The sequence below is a fragment of the Rhodamnia argentea genome, chromosome 3 (assembly GCF_020921035.1).
Source record: "Rhodamnia argentea isolate NSW1041297 chromosome 3, ASM2092103v1, whole genome shotgun sequence".
Lineage (NCBI taxonomy): Eukaryota > Viridiplantae > Streptophyta > Magnoliopsida > Myrtales > Myrtaceae > Rhodamnia > Rhodamnia argentea.
This window is the reverse complement of record NC_063152.1, coordinates 12,825,096-12,847,465: the sequence shown is the minus strand read 5'-3', so window position 1 is coordinate 12,847,465 and position 22,370 is coordinate 12,825,096. Positions and strand designations below refer to the sequence as shown.

Genomic DNA, 22,370 nt, shown 5'->3' with positions numbered 1-22,370 from the left:
ATCCTTACTTTTGGAAGCATAGGGATAATTTTGATAACAATTTGAATTGTTAGGCCTGATTTTTTTCTAGTCGAAGTTGGGCCCGAGTTTGAAGATGTCGCTTCATGCAAGAGAGTATTTTGATTATAACTTGCTACAAGGGATCAATAATGGAGTTGCTAACGACCAAGATGCTGACTAAGAAGTTACTATGTGAATAATATTGGTTAAAGAGTTACCAATTAAGAAGTTATCAATTCTTCCTTGCCAATCATGTTTCAAGTTACTGATTCACTAGATTGATTACTGATTGTGTGGCATATTCAAGTTATAATATTTCCATATTAAATGCTAATTTGATGCTATATTCATGATATATCTTAGCTGATTAGTCGCTTATTTGATGCCAAACAAAAGACATATCAATGGGATGCTAATTAGAGTTATTTCCTTTAATATTAGTAGATCTTTGAAGATTGTTATTGATTGGACAAGGCTGGTGAACGAATTTTTGTGTCTTTTATTTTCTTTTTCTATTTCCTTCGTCTTAGTCCATCTTTTAATAGGGAATTGTTCTCCATTGTAACACATAATTGATTTGATGAATGAAAACATTTGAGATTTTCCTCTATTTTAGTGAATATCTTTAGAGAGTGGATAACTCCTTGGTTTCTTTATCATTGGAGAATAGATTACTACTTGGTGGTGAGCCATAAAGCCATTTATCATCGATTGGTGGATATCCTTTAGGCCTTGGTGGTGAACTTTCCTATCTCGAAACCTTTATCATTGGATCCCAATCAGTATCGTTGGTTGGTGGCGCGTTCTTTAAGCTTGGTGTATATCAGAATCTATCCTAGATTTACATTATCCATCAACATCCGTCCTACTATGATGATCTAAATTTTTACCCGATTGGAATTACAAGTGGAATAGTGTGTTCATTAGGCTCAAGTCTATAGTGGAAGTGATTTTAGAGGTTAATAAGTTGGCATGGTGGATTAATTGATTTGAACGTTGTAATGTGGGCGAGGTATTTGGACTATTGGTGAATTTATTTATTTTTGTGTTGGGGTACGATGTCGGTCCGATGCAAAATTGGTTCGCGATTTGAGCGGAAAGCAACCCCTAAATCCACCGCCTCTAACCCCTATATATGGGCACCTATTCTCTCTCCTCTTAATTTTGTAATCCCCATCAAGAACCTCTCATCTCCTTTCTCTCATTTTCTCTCGATGGAACTTCCTTCCGCACGACTCCTTCTTCGTCCTAGCTTGCACCGGAGTTTCCCTAGTTCAATGACGGCTATCCATGAGCTCCCCTAGCCGTGCCTAGCCCCTCAAAGTTGCTCATTCATCCCCTCGGCCTGTTCTTCCTCGCACGCGACCCGCTAAGAAGAAAAGGGCGGTTTGAGCTCGTTTTCTCAACGATTTTGATTCCATTTTCTTCATACGCGCTCCGAATTCAAGTATACCTCTAATCTTACCACTACATGGTTTGTTGATCATTTCCTCGACTATTTTGATTTTATTTTCTTCGTACGCGCTCTTAAGACAAGCATGCCTCTCATCTTACCACTAGATGGTCCATTGATTATTTGATTGGGAAAGAATCCTCGACTTTGGTTGTGGGTATTCCGAGTGAAATTTGTGCTTACATGGATGGGAAAATTGCCTCGGATGCTGAATCAGTAGCCTAGTTTAGTGTCTTTTGTGACATCTATGACTTTAGCAATTAATAAACCTTATATATATTGTACTTCTAATTAACCATGATAGGTTTTGGGATGGGTAAGACCAAGACGGACCGAGGCAAGGATCACTGTCCCCGTCTGGCCTAGCATGGCGGTGCTAGGGTGCACGCTAACCGGGCGTGGTGGTGAGTAGTTTGGCCTAACTACACATGGTCATTCGCTTGGTTAGCATTGACCGACCAGTCGTGTCGTCGAGGTCCCGTCTCCGTCCCGATACTCCGTAATCAAAGGTCATTGGTCAAAAGTAAGTAAATGGTAAGTCAATGCACAAGTCAATGGTAAGTCAATACAAAGTCAATTATTTAAGTACAAGATCAATGTCATTTTCAAGCGTTAAAGGTTAGGATAAGATCAATGTCACTTTTAATAATAAAGTCAAGATTCATAAATGCATTTACATGGATAGTAAGAACTTAACGGGGCAAGTTCATTTACAAAACTTAGGGAAGAAGTTGGAAAAAGTCAAGATTCATAAATGCATTCACATGGATAGTAAGAACTTAACGAACAAGAGCATTAATGAAGAAACTTAGGGAAGAAGTTGGAAAAATAGTATAAATAAGGATAAGATTTCTTTAATCCCCATAACCCACTAATTTCCTCTTTCTTCTCTATCTTCCTTCTCTTTCACGCCTACTTCCCCAACTCCCTCACGCTGGCTCCCTCTCTCTCTCTCTCTCTCTCTCTCTCTCTCTCTCTCTCTCACGCCAACTCCCTCACGTATTCTTGTTTGCTCAACCGTGATCTCGCTTATTCCTCATGTGTTCTCAAGTAGTTCTACATCGAAAAAGGTAGAAGGATTACTAGTTTTGACGTAGGGATGTTAGTTTAATGCTTATTGAAGTGGATGCATGGTTATTCTTTATAAATGAAATGAAATGTGTGCCGGATTATATGTATAAAACTTGCTAAAGATAGGTTAAGAATTCAACTCATTCTCGTGTGTATAAGTATTTACCGCATGCGGTATAGGAATTTTCTTAAAACGTATAGATGGTATGACAATCCTAATAAAAAATAATAAAGAGATATGCATGTGCAAGTATGTGATTGCCACTAAAAAACGATGATCACCACTATTAGCAAGAAAAGCAACGGTGTACAAGCTCGGGGGTAACGTCAACGGATGTACCCGCCGTCATTCACTAAAAGTTTTAGATGATGTGATGGCATAGACATTGTTACTTAATGATGATATGAAATAAATGTGCCATTGTGCACGTGCAATGATAACGTTACTCAAGATCAGAAGTCTCGATGAGAGGTTTGAGAAGTGAAAAGAAAAGAATGCTTGCTGTTTTTATTATGTTTATACTTGACATTGTGACAAATGTCATACGAAGTTGTTATGAATGATGAAAGGTTTAAGAAGTAAGAACCCGAAAGTGGAAAAGTAAAGTATGTTGTAGTCATAAGTTTATGATTGGCATTATAATTAATGTCGTGCTTGATAAATTTGAGTAATGAACCACATGATAGCTTTGTGGTTCACAATATCAGGTGTTATAACTTCTACTCTATTTCGAAACTAGTGCTTTTTTCTACTGGATCGTGTGCCCATCCCATTATTTTCGGGGGAATTAGCATGGCTCAGTTGGTCCCAGGTATCGGCATGGTTATAGGAGTGCACATTCAAGAAAAGGACCTAGAGTGCGTTGGTTCTAGTATTGTGTTTACTAGAATAAAATCTATTGTACGGCTTAACGTGGATAGGATAGAGCGAGTCCCAGTATTGTTCGTGGGTTAGCTCTTGAATAACAACGGCAGGTTAGTCGAACCTATCCGAGACTTCGACCGATCCTCGGGTTTCCAAGGAGGACAGTTGCCTATATGAAGAGAACTACCATGGAGTTCCAGGCTGAGTAAAGTAGTAGTCGGTGTGTTGTGAGACTTGAGGGCCAAGTTGTTAGTATGGAGTAGAATATATGTGCTCGTTTGATGGGAGAAGTTGTGAGTCAACCCTTTTCCTTTTTCTCCATAATCTCAACTGGATGTAGTGCTATAGGGGAATTGTGTAAAGTTTAAATAGTAGATGATATATAGTAAATAAAAGGGTTGTTAGACTCTAGTGAAGAAGTTTCTGTCTCGATGTTTTGGTTGCTCTTTATCTGCGTGCCCAAGAAATGTAAAGGAAGTTACATCATGCAAAATATTCAATAAATGAATTGGAATAGGTTCTTAAAGAGGGGATTATCTTGGGTCATCACATCTTTAGTTCTTGGGTAACTAGATTATAAGGTCCGATCGCCTTGTTTGCCTTCATTTAGAAGTAAATTGAAGTTAGATCGTATATGGGCATTTGGCCGTGAGCCTTGGAGGCGATTTTGTGGAGTTATATGGTTCATATGTCATATTTAACTAGCAACTTAGTATCTTGTGGCTAGAATTGCCTTATTGCTAGTGTAAGTTGTGAATTTATGTCCGATCGAACGAGGAATAAATAGTTTAGTCGTTTGGTTAGATGTATTGCTTGCTAAGTTTCGGCTCACCATTTAGTTGTTACCCTTTTTTCGGATACCCGGGTTCCTATGATTTCGGGTGATAGTAGTGGCTTTAGAGCACGCCAATGATGATTGTGGATAGTATTCGGGAGCAGTTCTTTCTGTTGATCCTCCCAATATACTTTTTGTGTTTCGTTTGAGTAAAGGGCAATGTATATAATCCTGCCTTTGTATTTGGCTATAAACGTTCTTATTGCATGTGATACAACTTAGTGAAACCTTATGACGCCGTACCCTTTTAAGTGTGCCTACCTTGCTCCTTGATTGCACTTGTAAGACATGCATCGTTGTTTGATATTATCTTCCGCATGCGCACTTTATTATATATAATATCAAATTGAAACAAAGCTTGTTAGTAAGGTGATAGCTTGGGACATCATAGCCACACACTTTGCTCTGTCCTCAATTCCTTCCCGCATCACTCAAAATGCATTTGTCTATCCTGCGCACAAATTAAGTTGGTATCAGAGCTATAGATCGAACTCATTTTGAGTGATACCATATGTTATCATTTTCATTTAAAAAAAACAAAGATTGAAATGGTTAATCAGGTTCAAAGAGATTTTACTATGGAGCAAACACACAATGAAAGGTAGGACCATGCTATAGAGAAACTCTAGCGACAAATGGATCGAGTCCTTACACTCTTAGAGAAACAATCAAAGGGTGATAAGAGATATTTGTTTAAACCGTCAACTAAAGGTATGTCCTTCTTTGAGGGTACACATAGGTATGGGGTACCTATACTTGATTGTGATGTTGTTGATGGCTCAACTAGCGACACACATCCCGTACATTCCATCCTTTTTTTACACAAGCTAGGCCGGCACCGAACATGGACTCATGCTTTCCCGTACATATCCTCTTGCAATAAGCTCATCAACTTGTAGTTGCAACTCTTTTGTTTCCTTCGGATTGCATCGATAAGTAGCTTTATTTGGTAGAGAAGCACCCAAGATCAAATCGATTTGATGCTCAATACCTCTTATGGGAGGTAATTCACGTGGCTAATCCTCCGGAAAAACATCTTTAAACTCATCAATCAATGATTTCATTTTAGGATGCATGGAACTCTCAATCTCGCCTTTTTGCTTTTCAACCATAAGCAAAGCAATATATATATATATATATATATATATATATATATATATATATATTGCTAATGGCTATCTCCACCTATGTTTCATTGAAGAACAAATTTTCTTTGCTAGTGTTTCCCTCTCCAAGTTGATTTATGCCTATCATGGATAAGCATAAAGGTGCAAGAGTGATACATTTATGTTCTTTCTAGAAGGAGTAGGTATTTTTATATCCATCATGGATGGCATTTCGATCAAATTGCCACGGCCTCCCCAATAATAGGTGACATGCATCCATTGGAATAACATCACATAGAACCCGATCGCGATAACTTTTCCTAATATAAAACAAAATCAAGGCTTGTTTAGTTACCCGGAGATCGTTCCCCTAGTTCAGCCATCGTAACTTGTACGGTTGGGAGTGTTTGGAAGTAAGAAGATTCAACTTCAACTTGTTGACTAGAGTTGTTGATGCCACGATGGTACAGCTTCCCCCGTCAATGATCAAGTTACAAACCTTCTCGTTAATGGTGCAATGAGTTTGGAAAATATTCTCTCTTTGCTCATCCGTCGTTGGAAAGATTGTCGTGTGTAAAGCTCTACGAATAACGAGCACTTCTCCTTCGTCCGCCCGCTCGACAATTTCATTTTCCTCCTTAGATTCGGTGTGAATCTGGTCGACATCTTTCATAGCTTCTAGAAGTCCCATGTTGATCTTTTCTATCTCTTGAAGAGTCATAATTCTTCGATTGGGATATTCGGATTGAAAGTGTCTATAACCTTGACACATAAGCATCTTCGACCACTACCACTATCAATTCTTTTAGGAGTTTTTGTAACCGACTCCATGGTTTTCTCCTTAACTTTGTCTTTTGTTGACGAACTCTCGACCTTACCGGAAGAACCACCCTTAAAGAAGGACGTCCCCATGCCGAAGATTTGATCGACAAACTTTGCCATGCTTCAATTGTTTCTCCACTTTTGTGGCCAGTTTGCAAACATCTTCGAAAGACCAATATGGTTGAAGTTCAACCAAATCAGCGATCTCTCAATTCAACCCACCAAGGAAATGAGCGATGGTTTGCTTAGGTAATCTAAGAATATCGCACCTCATAAGGAGTTGTTCAAACTCCCTAATATATTCTTCAACGCTCATTCCATGTTGCTGGAGGGAATTCATCTTGACGAACAAGTCTTGCTTATAGTCATTGGGCAAGAGCCTCTTCTTCATGAGTTTCTTGAGTTTCTCCCAAGATTTGATGCGACTTTTCCCATCATGAACCCTTTGGTTCTTCAAATTCTCCCACCAAACGAAGCATATTTCTTTAGTTTGATAATAGAAATTTTGCATCACTTTTCGTCTGAGTATGAGTGGAAATCGAACACACGTTCGATATTATAAAGCCAATCGACGAAGTCGTCTGGATTAAGGTTACCTTCAAACTCTAGTGCCTCCACTCTAACTTCATTATTATTCTCTTCATGCCTTCTTCTTCTTCTTCGGACTTGGTCACTAGAATTGCTTCCAATGGAATCGGAATCATCACCAAAATTTTGATGAGAACCTGGATCATCACGCTGAGGTTGATTATTAGGACGCCTTCCTGGTTGTTCTTGTCTTGCTGGATTTTTCAAAAGACCGAGAACTCGCTCCATTTATCTTTAAAGAGCTTCGATGGCACGATCTCTAGCCTTTCATTATGCGATTGCTCCAAAGCCAAACCCCTTGGAACACGGTTATCCTCCATTTGTAGAATGATGTTAATAATAGAAAGGAATAACTTAAAACGAGTTCAACCTACAGCTTTGATACCAATTTGATGTGGTTGCGAGGGAGGGCAAGTATATTTGAGTGATTGTGGAAGGAAGTGTAGAAGATCGTAGTATGTAGAGATGGATCGAAGGTTGGATGTTAAAATGCAAGATAGAATACAATTTGTTCAAGGTGTAATGGATGCGCCACCAGCCAAAGAATAAGATCGGGATCAATGAAGTTTACCACCAAGGCTTAAAGGAGAACCACCAGCCAAGGATAAAGGACTTCGGAATAGAATGTAGCACCCCCACTCCGGGTACTTCCAATAGAGCCGTAACGTCCCAAGCCGTTACATTTAACTATTATCATTATCGGGCAAATATTCGCATGCAGCGGAAGATTTTAAATAATGATTAAGTTGAAATCAACAAGTGGGTGATATAAATACATATTCCTTTTTGGAAAATTCTTTACGTAATTTCAAATGTTACGGATTATGATGACTATTTTCATCCTATCGACACAATCAACTAGCTTTGTCTTGGCCATTTTCTTCGGGGCTCGATTCCATTCCTTACCCGAGTATCCGAAAAGATAGCCTCCAAATATGGGTAAGCTAACAACAACTCAGCAGTTAAAACTTCTAGCCTATAGACTACGCCGTCCATTCAATCATTCGATCAAGTAGATCTTGATAAGCGGACAAGCAATAGAACCTAAGAAAAACATCCACAATCCGAATACAAAAGGAACTTCAAGACATTCGAGGTCTAATAGATAACCTAACACAATGAACCCCGGGCTCCACGAATGCTTACCACCATCCTCGCAGCCAAACGCCCAAGTAACCTTGATTCTATTCCACATCCAATTGGTGACTACTTGGCCAATCCTACATAGAGTTTCAACTCACTCAAGAAACTTAGCAAGTAGATTCAATCACTCTAACGCACGCTCGATTCATCATACCTTTGAGTCCATAACAAATTAAGCAACGATTGCAATAAGGGTAACAATTAGAATTTGGTACACAGCAAGGAATCATATGAACTTTATGAAATGCGAATGAATAAATGCATGCACTCCCAAGTACATTGCTTGCCATCATTGCACTCGAGTCCAATTATCGACTCGTAACGTTATCACTTTTGCCCGGCCCTAATGCCGATTTGTATGGCAACTTCTCCAGCCATGGAACCCTCACTTCGAGGCTTCACGTCAACAAACGATCCTTCCAGTGCCACTACCGGGGCATGCCGCCACCCTCGAGGATAATTGAGCACATACCATTTCCGTGGCCTCAACGCTATCTGCCAAATGAGAGCAATGTTATGCAAGTCAATACATATGCGATACACAATACAATGATGTGGGTATCAACTATTTCAATCAAACGTAGCCTTTTATATCAAGGTCGATAAATAATCAATCACTATGCAAGCCCAAATACCCATACTACAACTCTCGTGCTACACCATGGCCGTACCTATCTTGCGAACCTACACACAACCTACAGCCAATCTCAACCAAATGACCCCAAATTCGCGAACTCTACCTTTACTAACATCAATAGCGCTAATAGCATAACATGTAAGACACTTCGACGTACCACTCATCAATACTGAATCTGTCCTCACGCTCTACCGCTAACCCCCGCTCTATTTCGTCGATCCATCCGTCAATTGCTTTAACTCGATATTCAAAAACATTAATCGTGCCAATAGTAATAATAAGCAAATTAAACAAAGCTCATTGCATCTATGACTGAGCCCTAACTATCTTAATCAATTCGGTTCAACGTCCACATTGATAGTTTGTCCACCAAATTGATTTAGCCAAACCTCAACGATGCAACTCACAATTCACCCTTAGAGCCCTCGGCCACGACACCTTTTCTCTCCCCAAATCTCACATCACTACTGATTAGAGATATCCTAGTCATGGGCTCACTCATTCTCGAGCAACAAGGAGACCATTCGAGTCTTAAAAATCAGCAAGCCAAACATGGAACTCCTCTGTCCTTTTCATAAAGTACACGGCCTAATCTCTATTAACACTGCCCATCTCATTTCGTCGTTTGCTCCAACAATTCTCCCATAGATTCACTAATCTTGCTCATAAGGGCTTCAAATCCACTCATTGGGACAACACACAAAGCTCTTAAGCCCTTCTCGAGACATAACCAAATTACCACATGCATGCTAATCCTTAACTCTAGCTCAATCCATGAAAATTCACACAATCAAACTTCATATTCCTCATACCCATAACCTATAGTTGATAATGCAAGCAGTATTTTGTCACTTCATCCTCGTTTCCTAGCTCATGCAAGACAATCTTCAATTTCAAATACCCATTTTTAAACATCGACAATTCATGTCCAAGTGAATGATAAATGAGCAACATAGTGGTAGGGATGGAAGTCCACTTGCCTGGGATCGTGTACGAAGAAAAATGAAGTCCGAATCACACCGAACGAATTGTTGGTCTCCTCATCCAGCTTATTTTTTGCTCAAAACCACAAAAATATCTCAACTCTTTAATCCACCCTTATATCCATGTTCTCCATGATCTTACGGTTGCATAGGAAAAAACGGAGCTCAATTCACCTTCCGGAAAAGCTCAAACGAGCCATTTCTCTGTCAGCTTGCGCTGAAACCCGCGAGAAAGAGTGTCATCCCATGAGTTTCAAAATAATGTGAAAGCCCCCTTTCTATCTTCTTAGGGGTGGATTGCACGAAGTGAGTGAGGAAATGATGGCTTCTCTTCACCATGTGTTCTAATGATTACAACCTTGCTGATTGTGAGAAGCATCCTGCCAAGTGTCATGTTCATTCCTTATTCTACCATTTTCAAGAGGTATACACGGCTATCTTTTCTTCCTTCTCTCACATTTATGCACTGCCAATACCCTAATTTCACTTCACAATTGTGCACATGGCCATTCCTAGTTTGCCGCCTCCCAATTTTTTAGTCCACCAAATATTACCACCCCACGTCACCCAATTGAAATTGCTAGTTCTTAGGTGCTCATCCGCCACTTCAATGCCCTTCCTTTTTTCTTTTGTGCACACGAACAACCTGAATTAGCTGCCTGTCCCTAGCCAATTTTGCTTGAAATTACTCCCTTTTGAATCCTTAATTTTGTCATGTACACTTCGGCTATATATCGATGGTACTGGATTTGATGCGGAGCACTCTTTGAACTAGACTTTATAGAAATTATTTCATCCTTCAAAAACAATTTGAAGAAAAATAAAACGGTAAGTTCTTCTGGTGAGCATTCTGACGGATCACATGAAGTTGTGCTCACAATGATGAAATTAGCATTTCCCCAAGCTCGTAATGAGCTTCATCTAGTAAGCTTGAGAAGTAACCTGCCAAGTGGCAGCTCTTTTCCATGTCAATCCCTCTAGGTTGTGCACGACACCCCCACCGACATCGTTTATTCCTTTTATTCGTTACATTTTAAATCCTCCTCATGATTAGAGCTGCACTTCTCTAATCTGCCACTCCTAGTCCCTTGCTCTTATTCACGTAAATTGTCGCGATCAACGAGTTGTTATTTCAATATGGTGCAATCTAAATGCTAGACTCTAAGGAAATAGTCCGTCCTTAGGTTTGCTCAATTAGTCGCGCTACCTAGCCATGTATTTTGAGATTTTACACCTGTTTGTAACGTCACACATTTTCCAGGTCAACTACACTCTATATAGCTTATTGTGAATACCTTTCACAATATATCTAAAATGACCTTCGTATAGGAATATGGACTTTTATTGGGAAAGGCGTCCTTATCTCAAATTACAATTCACTTCAAGAGTAATTGAGTATTACAATCAAAATAACTCCAACTTGGGGAGCTGGTTTTAAGGATGCTACAGTTCCTCCCCCTTAAGAAAATTGTGTCCTCGCAATTTAGGTCTTTGTTCCATTATCAAACAATTCTGGATACTATCGCTTCATTAGTTCCTCACTTTCCCAAGTGGCTTCTTCTGTATCATGATGTTACCTCAATACTTTGACTAGAGGAATGACCTTATTCCTCATAACTTGTTCCCTTCGATCTAATATTTTCACTGGTTTCTCTATATACGTGACCCTTGCTCCCGCATCAATCACCTCAAAATCCAATATATAAGACGAGTCATGTCGATACTTCCTTAACTTCAACATATGGAAGTCATCATGTACGCCTGACAACTTCGGCAGTCAAGCTAGCTGATACGCCATTTCTCTGACCCTTTCAAGAATCTCAAAGGGTCCAATGAATCTCAGTTTAACTTCTCCTTCTTACCAAACCTCAAGACTCCTTTCATTGGTAACACCTTTAGGAATATGTAATCACTCGTTTCAGACTCCAAGGGCCTCTTACATCTATCTGCATAACTCTTTTGTTGACATCAGGCCGTCCCCAGTCGATCTCATATTAGCTTTATCATATCGGTGGCAAGTTGCACCAATTTGGGTCCTATCAAACTTTGTTTTCCTACTTTGTCCCAATAGACAGGAGTTCTACAGACCCTTTTCATATAACACTTCAACAGTCCTATGGTCAAACATGTTAAGGCATGTTTTGCGTCATCAACCTTCACTCCCTTCCACTAATAGTGTTCACTAAAACTACCACACATCCTCGTATTCTCCAGATGAATACTATGTTTACTTCTTTGTGCTTCCATTAGTATCTCCTTCCTCAACCCTTCGTCTTTAGGTATACATCGTTGTCCCTAGAACTTTATTGTTCCATCCATTGGTTTTCTTTTTAAGCTCCGGTTTCCTGTCCACTACTTCTCCTCAGATTTTCAAAATCTCAGGTTCTACTTGTTGTAATAATCTTAATCCTTTGTTCAATTTCTGGGTCGATCCTCAGGGTAGTTAGAATCATCCCACAAGCATTCATCTCGACCTTAAACTCGGAGTGTGAGGCTTTCTCCAATAGACTCCATTCTCGAGCTATCACACTCTCTATCATTATCGACTTTCGACTGAGAGCATCGACAATCTTATTCGCCTTCCCCGTATGGCATAGGATCTCATAGTTGTAATCCTTTAATGGTTCCATCCACATCGGTATGCTAACACCTCCAAAATTTCTCCTTAATCCCTTAACATAATAGCTCTCCAAATGGATGCAGCCTCACTACGCTTCTGCTATGCCACTCCAATAAATCATTTCTGTCTAAATCTTCATTGATCCTAGAACGTCATTTAACAAGAGAATACATCGTAAACTTTGCAATCAACTTAGTTTCAGACTTAGGAAAAACCTTAGACTTTGAAAACAATTTAATTCAAAAGCATAAAGCATCCAACCTTTGAAAATAGTTTAGTTCAGAAGCACAAAATACCTCAAGCTTTGAGATCATGTTAATTGAGAAACTGAAAATAGCTTAGACTTTGAAACCAATTTACTCAGAAATATGAAGCATCTCAACCATTGAAGACATTTTAGTTTAAAATCACAAATTACCTCACAACAATATCTTTGTTAAGCTACAAAACAATCATAATCAGTATCTCAAGTTAGTTTCACAGACCAGAACAAACTTAGCCTTTTCATAAAATTTAGCCTCCAAAAATATTTTCTTTTGTAAAGCAGTTCTCAATCACAAAACTCATTTTGCAAACCAGTTCGTAGAACAATGCATCTCAACTCCAAGATGCGCCTTCACATATCAAGCTCGGCACCTTTTCAAATTCAGAAACCTCTAAAAGCGAATCAGACTCTAAAGGTTTTGGAAATGACTCAGATTTTAGAAAATATATCAGATCTAGAAACATTTCAACACCCAGATATGCAGTCCAAATTCAAAAAGCAGCTTAAACTGATAAAGCAATTCAGACTCATAAGTCATTTCAGGCTCCAAAGAGATTCGGTTTCAAACCTAAAAAGCAGTCTCAGCATGATAAGCAATTTAGACTTTGAAAACTCTCGGATCATTAGAGGTTCTTCAAGCTTCTCTTCTCCTTTTGTTCAATCATTTGCCACTGCTAGATATCCTTAATATCTGTCCTCTAGAAATAGATGTGCTTCTAGTGCCGAAACCAATGGCAAATCCTTCAGTACCCCATCTCCTACAAATTCCAAACTGGATTTATCCTAATTGCATTGACCTTTTGTCGCATCTAAAATTTGTAACTTGGTGATTTGGCCTTGATTGAATTACTTCCTTCGCTCTTTCCTTCATAAACCCTTGCTCCATGAGTTGAGCTCGCTTGTAGAGTTCATTACAATCCACTATATTGAAGGGCACCAACTGCCTCCTAATGGCATCCCTTAGTCCATCTAAAAATCCCTTCGCTTTATCCTTAATATTTTCAACCATTTGTGGAGCGAACCTGAGAGTTCAGAAACATCACGTCATATTGGTCTAATGTCAAATCCTCCTAACTTAATTGCATGAACTCTGTTATTTCCTTGTCTTGAGTATAGTTTGATAAATACTTCCCATGTGACTGCTGTACCAGCTAGGCACACCATTTGCTTAGATGTTCTCCACCAATGTTCTGCATTTCTTTCAAGCTGGTATTCAGCCAAAGTCACTTTATCGATATGATGACGACTTAACAGACCAAAGATTTTCTCCATTCCACCAACTCATTGCTCTGCCTCCTCTGGATTTCCGTTTCCAAGGAACATGAGTAGTTTCAACTTCGGGAATCGCTCAACTAGTCCTTGGATACGGCGTTTACCACCTCCTACCACCGCTTGTTGTTGAGCTGGTCTTTCCAATAAGGCTCCTACAGTTACAAATGTTTCCAAGATTCCACCCACTCTTGGATTCACGCTTGATCTTCTCATCTTAAGCTTCTGGATCTTCTCATCGTGCTTCAAGATCTTTTACACATTATTCACTAATCGCTAGTAGGGACCAATTTTCATTTTAGCTAATAAGTAGCATAAGCTACTGCCAATCATGAGCAATCACAATTACATACACTTGTAAGTTTTATGCGTATTTGTCCTTACCAAACAAATTAGTCTCTAGCTCACCTTATCACTCTACTAACCTCACTCTAATACCAACTTAAAGCTATAGCACCCCCACTCCGGGTACTACCAACAGAGCCGTGATGTCCTAGGCCGTCACATCTAACTATTATCATTGTCGGGTAAATATTCTCATGCGGCGAAAGATTTTAAATACTGATTAAGTTGAAACCAATAAGTGGGTGATACAAATGCATATTCCTTTTTGGAAAATTCTTTATAGAAGTTCAAATGTTACAGACTATGATGACTACTTTCATTCTATCAACACAATCAACTAGCTTTGTCTTGGCTACCGTCTTCAAGGCTCGATCCCATTCCTTACTCAAGCATTTAAAAAGATAGTCCCCAAATAGGGGTAAACTAACAATAGCTCAGCAGGTAAAACTTCTAGCCTAATGAATAGGCCGTCCATTCACTCATTCAGTCAAATAGATCGCAATAAGCAAATAAGCAATAGAACCTAAGCAAAACATCCACAATCTGAATACAAAAGGAACTTCAAGACATTTGAGGTCTAATAGATAACCTAACACAATGAACCTCAAACTCCACAAATTCTTCCCACCAACCTTGTACTCAAATGCCCAAGTAACCTTGATTCTATTTCACATCCAATTGGTGACTTCTCGGCCAATCCTACATAGTGTTTCAACTCACTCACGGAACTTAGCAAGTAGATTCAATCACTCTAATGCTCGCTCGATTCATCATACCGTTCAAGTCCACAATAAATTAAGCAACGATCGCAATAAAGGTAACAATTAGAATTTGGTACACAGCACGGAGTCATATGGACTTTATGAAATGCACATGAATGAACGCATACACTCCCAAGTACATTGTGTGCCATCATTGCACCCAAGTCCAATTACCAATTCGTAACATTATTACTTTTACCTGGCCCCACTGTCGACCTTGATGGCAACTCCTCTAGCCATGGAACCCCGACTCCAAGGCTTCACGTCAACAAGTGGTCCTCCTGGTGCCACTACTAGGGCATTCCGCCTCCCTCAGGGATAATTGAGCTCGTGTCATTTCCGTGGCCTCAACTTTATCCTCTAAATGAGTGAAATGTTATGCAAGTCAATACATATGCGACACGCCATACAAGGATGGGGGTATTAACTATTTCAATCAAACGTAGCCTTTATATCAAGGTTCGTAAATAATCAATCACTATGCAAGCCTCAAGACCTACACTACAACTCTCGTGCTACACCATGATCGCACCTATCTTACGAACCCATACACAACCCGCAGCCAATCTCAACTAAAGGACCCCAACTTTTGCAAACTCTACCTTTACTAACATCAATAGTGCCAATAGCATAAAATGTAAGGCACTTCGACATACCACTGATCAATACTAAATCTATCCTCACTTACTACCGCTAACCCCCGCTCTATTTCATCTATCCATCCATGAATTCCTCTAACTCAACATTCAAAAACATTAATCGTGCCAAAAGTAATAACAAGCAAATTAAACAAAGCCCCGTCGCATCCATGACCGAGCCCTAACTTTCTCAATCAACTCGATTCAATGCCCACATTGATAGTCTGTCCACCAAACTGATTCACCCAAATCTCAACAATGCAACTCATAATTCACCCTTAGAACCCTCAGCCACTACACCTTTTCTCTCCCCAAATCACGTATCACTACTGATTAGAGACATCCTAGTCATGGACTCACTCAATCTCGAGCAACAAGGAGACCATTCGAGTTTTAATAATCAGCAAGCCAAATATGGAACTCCTCTGTCCCTTTGATAAAGTACATGGCCTAATCTCTATTAACACTGCCCATATCATTTTGTTGTCTGCTCCAACAATTCACCCATAGATTTCACTAATCTTGCACACAAGGGCTTCAAATAAACTCATTGGGACAACAAACAAAGCTCTTAAGCCCTCATCGAGACATAACCAAATTACCACATGCACGCTAATCCTTAATTCCGACTCAATCCATGGAAATTCTCACAATCAAACTTCATAGTCCTCATACCCATAACCTATAGTTGATAATACAATTAGTGGTTCGTGACTTCATCCTTGTTTCCTAGCTCATGCAAGATGATCTTCAGTTTCAAATACCCATTTTTAAACATCGATGATTCATGTCCAAATGAATGATAAATGAGCTACATATTAAACATCGATGATTCATCCTAACAAGAATCTTATCACTGGCTGGGATATTCTAGCCCAACTTCCGCAACTCAGAGTTGTGCCCACCGGCTTATTATTTAAAAATCAATTTCGAGAATTTGTGGATATCTAAAGACTTTTCATCATCCAGCCAGAAATTATTGATCCCATCACTCAAAGTCTTTGATCCCGTTGTTCCGAGTCTCACTCACAAATCTCCCAAACTTGTCCTTATCCTGTCTGGAAAAATCTAAATTTTTTGTGGGATTTCCTTCTATATGAGCTTAACATACACCTGGATCCACCTTAACCTGGCTCTGATACCAGCTAAGGTTCTCGACCTCAAAATAGCTTTTGTATAGAAGTATTTATTGCATGCGGTATATAAATATTCCTACAATGTGTGGATGGTAGAATAATCCTAATCAAAGATAATAAAGAGGTCATGTATATGTAAGTATGTGATTGCCATTAAAAAATGATGATCACCACCGTTAGCTAAGCTACGGTGCAGGGGCTAGGGGGTAAATGACATGAGTTTAAAGTGGACGTTATTCGCGACAACGGAATTGATAACCGTCATCGGTCAAAAGTTTCCTTGAGGCAATGGCGCGGACGTCGTTTATCAAGTGATTGAATTTTATGTTCCCTTGTACACGTACGGTGGCGACGATGCTCGGTATCGAAAGTCCCGCTATAACCTTGGAAAAAGGGATGCATGATAAGTGAAAGAAAAGATTGCATATTGCTTTTCTTGATTTATGCTTGACGTTTTATGTGATATCAAACAAGATTGTCCTGAAAAGTCAAAAGCTCGGGAAATTAAGACTAGAAAGTGAAAAGAAAAGCCTTTAGCATTTATTAATGCATGCTTGATATTATGACTAGTGTCATGCTTGATGGTTTGAGTAAATGGATCATAGGATAGCTTTGTGGTTCACGACATCAGGTGTTATAACTTCTACTCTATCTCGAAACTAGTGTTCTTTCCTACTAGGCTGTATGCTCATCCCTTATTTTTCAGGAAACTAAGATGGATTCGCCTCGTGCCCCGTTGTTTGGGTTGCCAACTTACATGAAATATTCCTAGCAGGAAGTCGTTAATGTAGAAACTAGCGTCAAAAAGTAGGTGGAAGAATGCTCATAGGCCCATTGCGCAACTTATGCAAGAAAGGAGTCTTGACAGTTTAGTAGTAGAAAGATCAGACGAAGTAGTATAGTAGGGATTACCTTCCTAAATTTTGATTGTACATTTTTAAGGGAAGACAATGAATATTGTAAGATATACTTGATGCATATATAAAATCTAAGTAGGTTTATAAATATCTTGAAAGTTGCTATGTACGTTAAATTAGGTTGGCTACTAACGTTTTCATAAATAGAGAATAAAGATTGGCGTAAAATAATAAAGAAATTAGTTCAAAGGTAGAATAACAAGGCAAAGGTTTTGGGATCGTCACATCACGGCCCTCGCCCGGCCTCGCCCGGATCTTAACAAGGGTAGCCTCGCCATGTTCTCGCAGGCCGTGCATGAAGGCGATCAAAGTTGCAAGCAAAAAACAAAGAAGGAAGAAAAAATAAAAGAAAACAAAAAAAAATAAAAATTTCTAAAATAATATTAAAATTTTTAAAAAATATAATAAAATATTATTAAATATTGTCCACTTCAATGCCGACTAGAAAAATGGACTGAATTGTACAAATGCAAAAGATTTAGGACTCAATTGACAAAACAATTATGACTAAATTGGCACGATTGTAATATGTTTAAGATTGTTTTTAAAATTTTTAAAATATAATAAAATATTATTAAATATTGTCCACTTCAATGCCGACTAGAAAAATGGACTGAATTGTACAAATGCAAAAGATTTAGGACTCAATTGACAAAAAAAATTATGACTAAATTGGCACGATTGTAATATGTTTAAGACTATTTTGATAATTTTGCCATGCATACAAACATGGCATTAAGTAAAACAAGATTATAGTTAGAGATGAATATGTTATTTAGACAATCTACATGTAACCTTTTTTATTGTCCATGGCTCAAACTTAATAGGTTGGACATCAGCAAATGTTGTTAATTTGAAGGGATAATATCATGAAAAATCTTAAATCAGTTCATCTGTGATAAATTTACCCAAAAATATATTTTTTTACCACGAAATGTCCCAAACTAGTATACCTATAACAAATTTACCTCAAACCGATACAACCGTGACAAATTTACCCTCTGTTAATTTTTTGTTAAATTTTACTTCAAATTATTGATTTGGATGATAATTGGTAATAGACGGGTATATTTGTTTGGGATTTTTACTTTCCGTTTGTTATAAGTATATCGGTTTGGAATTTTTCTAGATATTAATAACGAATAGTATATTTATCACGGGTGTACCGGTTTTGAGTTTTTTATGGTAAAAAAAATAGTTTTGGAGTAAATTTATCACAAGTGTACCAACTTGTGGTTTTCTACGGTAAAAAAAAATAGTTTTTGGTACATTTATCAAATATGTACTAGTTTGGAGTTTTTCGTGATCAAAAATATAGTTTGAAGTAAATTTATCACGGGTATACCAATTTGAAATTTTTCATGATATTAATCCTAATTTAAAATTGAGGGAAGGACATATAGTCTAGAGACTACAAGTTGAACATTTACTAATAGTCTAAAGACGATATTGAAAAAATAAAAAGTCAAAAAAATAATACGGTACATCGGATCAAATTTCGAAGGTCATTTGCGTACATTTTCTCAACGTGCTTTGGGGCCAAAATTGAGTTAACAAACGACTTTATCTTAATTTTTTTTTCCCCCAAACGGTACAAACGACTATATAATTTGAAGTTTTCACCACCCAAACAATAATCCGCACAATCCAGCACCAGCCAATAACTTTCTGCCTAATCTCCACGTGTCACATCCAATAACCGGAGGGAGCATCGTCTACCTCAACACCAAACCAGAGAAGCTCACATTCGCCATCAACCATGAGAGCATCACCACTCCACTCTCCCATTCGCTGCTCTTCCACAAACCCATCGCCGCCGCCGCCGCCGCCGCCATCTTCCCTCTCAACCTCCACCACAACCCAATTGGCCACAAAGCTCCCCAAGAGCCTCCTCCACAAACACCCACTCTACACCCCAACCCACCCCCACATCTCCCTCCAGTTCAAGGAGAAGATCCTCTGCCTCGAGATCATGGGCGTCGACGCGAGCCGGGCCCTCGCCCTCAACCCGTCCCTCCGTGGCGCCTCCCTCGACTCCATCCACTCCGTTGTCTCCTTCCTCCAGTCCAAGGGCATCCACCAGAAGGACCTGGCCCGGATCTTCGGTATGTGCCCCAATCTCCTCACTGCGGACATCGAATCCGACCTTTGCCCCGTCCTCGGTTTCCTGTCCCGGGACCTCCGCGTCCCCGACCATGACTTCCGGAGGCCCATCAACAAGTGTCCGAGGCTGCTGGTGTCGAGCGTCCGAGACCAGCTCAGGCCTGCTCTGTTTTACCTCCAGAGGCTTGGCTTCCGGGACCTCCATGCCCTGGCCTACCAGGACCCGATCCTGCTGGTGTCCAGCGTGGAGAACACGCTGATCCCGAAGCTCAAGCACCTGGAGAGCCTCGGGTTCTCGCGGGGCGAGGCGGTCGGGATGGTCCGGAGGTGCCCTGCCCTGTTCACCTTCAGCATCGAGAACAACTTCAAGCCGAAGTTCGACTACTTCTCTGTGGAGATGGGGGGGAGGCTGGAGGAGCTGAGGGACTTCCCTCAGTACTTCGCCTTCAGCTTGGAGAAGAGGATAAAGCCGAGGCACATGGAAGTGGTCAAGAGTGGGGTTAGATTGGCCTTGCCTGTGATGCTCAAGAGCACCGATGAGGAGTTCGGCGAGCTGATAGGGCAGGGACTTGATGGAGCTGGATGAGGCTGTGGGTCCCTTCATCTTCTTCTTTGTCTGTACATTGCTTGTTTTTTTTTTTTTTTTTTGTCAGAATTGTACATTGCTTTCGTATGGATACCAGAAGAGAAAAAGTTCGTTCCACTATTTAATCTGCTTTCAAAATCGAGATTCGAACTCCTGAATAAATTTCGGATACGTCTCAGATTGGACCGACAAAATCATCCAAGATAACGAAAGCATTAGAATGAGCAATGCTAGGAATTGTGAAGAAAAACGGTTCAAAAATTAGTTAAAGTCCGTATTTGAAGCAAGAAGACTTCCGCCTTTCGACCAAAAAAAGGACTTCCGCCTATAAAGAGGTGAAAAAAGAGCCAAATTGAATTTGACATGACTATCGGGCAAAATCCATTCGAGCTCTTTGTATGACTCGGATTTTCCCGGCTTCGATGCTTACGGCAAAGTTTGAAAAGGCGGAACCGCAGTCACACTCATATCAGGGGAGAATTGCGTGATAAAGCTTTCGAAACACGGAGGTGAAGTGTCGTCCAAGAAAGCTTTGGAAACTCACCTGATTGCAGACATGGCTTTCTACTTCAAATGTTAGGACCTTGCCAGTCTTTCATATGACCCAGTATCAAGTTTAGTCATCAATTGCTATCCACAGAGTTTCCACACCAGGCACTCAGGTCTAAGATTGAAACTGGTAACCTCGCAGCCAAATGAGAAAAAAAGGGATGTGCCGCATCGTCTTGTCATTCAGGTATGATCTGAAGTTTGCCCACGAGCTCCAGAACAGTATCTAAGAAAGATGACTTCATTTCACTCTTTGGCATGTCCGTACTTCTCTAGCTCTATCATGATGCTGCATTATGCATCTTCAATGGGTGACCGGTCTCATTCTTGTTGATCATTTACGCTTGTTTCAGTGACCATATAGAACAAGATGATAGTCATATGTCAGTAATATACCCTATGCGCAACTGTCATTTCACTTAATTGACTGAAACATCCTCTGTAATTCAGCGGGATGGCGTTATTTTTGTACCCTGAGTAAGAGAAATCTTAGGTCCAGAAACTTTTAGCGAATACCTTCATCTTGTTCTGCTATGTTTTCATCTGATCTCCAAACAATATTCTTCAGACAGCTTGCCAGATTCTTGTCAAACTGCAATAAACAAGCCATCACTCGCCAAGTTCTACCACACAAGAAAGGACCTTCTTCTTGCCCTAGTAAGTGCATTCCCAAGACCGATTCTCCGTTCTACAATATCGAGAACAACAGAGTGCTCTCTGATAAGATCGGTCAGCCAAATTTTCAGTTCTAATCCTAATCTTGTTTCCCCCCCTTTTTCCAGCGGGCAAAAAGATTAGTCTGATCAAAGGAAAGCGGTTCTCTAATCTGTTTGTACAAGATGAACATAGCAAAGGATTCCAGAAAGTAAATAGGAAAAGCAGCAGTTCGAGAAGCGGCCCAAGTTCAGTCATATTAGCTTCCTATAGGTACGCTGATACCACCACCAACTTATCCAAGAGCTTAAGCCATTATGTAAAGACGTGTGAATATACAGAGTGCCCTAACTGCCCCGCTAGGCTGGCCAAAGACCAAAGCGCAAAAAAAAATAATCACTGTATAGGGAGGCAAAAAGAGAGGCGTGGAGAACCCAGGACCTCCTGCTTTGATGTAGAAATTGAGGACCCAACTTGTCTAAAAGCTAAAAGTTAGAGGAGGACTTAGTTTAATATTTAAATGTTCTAACGACTTATGTTAATCAACCGTGACGCCTCTGGCAAAGAGGAAAGATGAATGTGACTGTCTTCTTCATCAGGAGAAATTAATGCGCTAAACTGCAAAGACAAATGCAGCATTTTCGTCGTCTTAAGTGGGCTAACATTTGATCAAAAAAAAAAGTGGGCTAACATTGAACAATTTAGAAGGAAAACCTAGTTGTTTTTTGGAACTTAGCAGCTATAATCTAATTTGGTCTAAAGCTTATGGCTTATCTAGCATTGGCTTCCCGCTGAGACATGTTCCATGAGTTTTGTATGTGAGTGCTCCAAAATCTTTCTAGTTATTGCTGCAAGCTAACTTTCAGAGAGCACATAATCTCATCGCTCTTGCCCAAGAAACGTGAATAGGTTAAAGAAATGCTGAAGCCCTACCATCTTTTATATCAATAAATATTTGAAAATCAAACACGAACAGGTCAACAAAAATGCTGCGGGATTCAGACACTGTACCATATGAAAATCC

At 39.7% G+C, this 22,370-nt stretch overlaps 1 protein-coding gene across 1 annotated transcript; it reads left to right on the top strand.

Moving 5' to 3' along the window:
• Positions 1 to 18,856: 18,856 nt before the first annotated feature.
• LOC115757350 (transcription termination factor MTEF1, chloroplastic) lies at positions 18,857 to 20,423 on the top strand. Its single transcript, XM_030697555.2, has 2 exons — positions 18,857 to 20,179; positions 20,219 to 20,423. Exon 1 carries the CDS (start codon positions 19,214 to 19,216, stop codon positions 20,141 to 20,143), a length of 930 nt encoding a protein of 309 aa, XP_030553415.1. The 5' UTR covers positions 18,857 to 19,213; the 3' UTR covers positions 20,144 to 20,179; positions 20,219 to 20,423.
• The last annotated feature ends 1,947 nt before the right edge of the window (positions 20,424 to 22,370 follow it).

Excerpts from the sequence above, each read along its gene's own strand:
- LOC115757350 (XM_030697555.2), top strand. The coding sequence starts at position 19,214 with ATGAGAGCATCACCACTCCACTCTCCCATTCGCTGCTCTTCCACAAAC.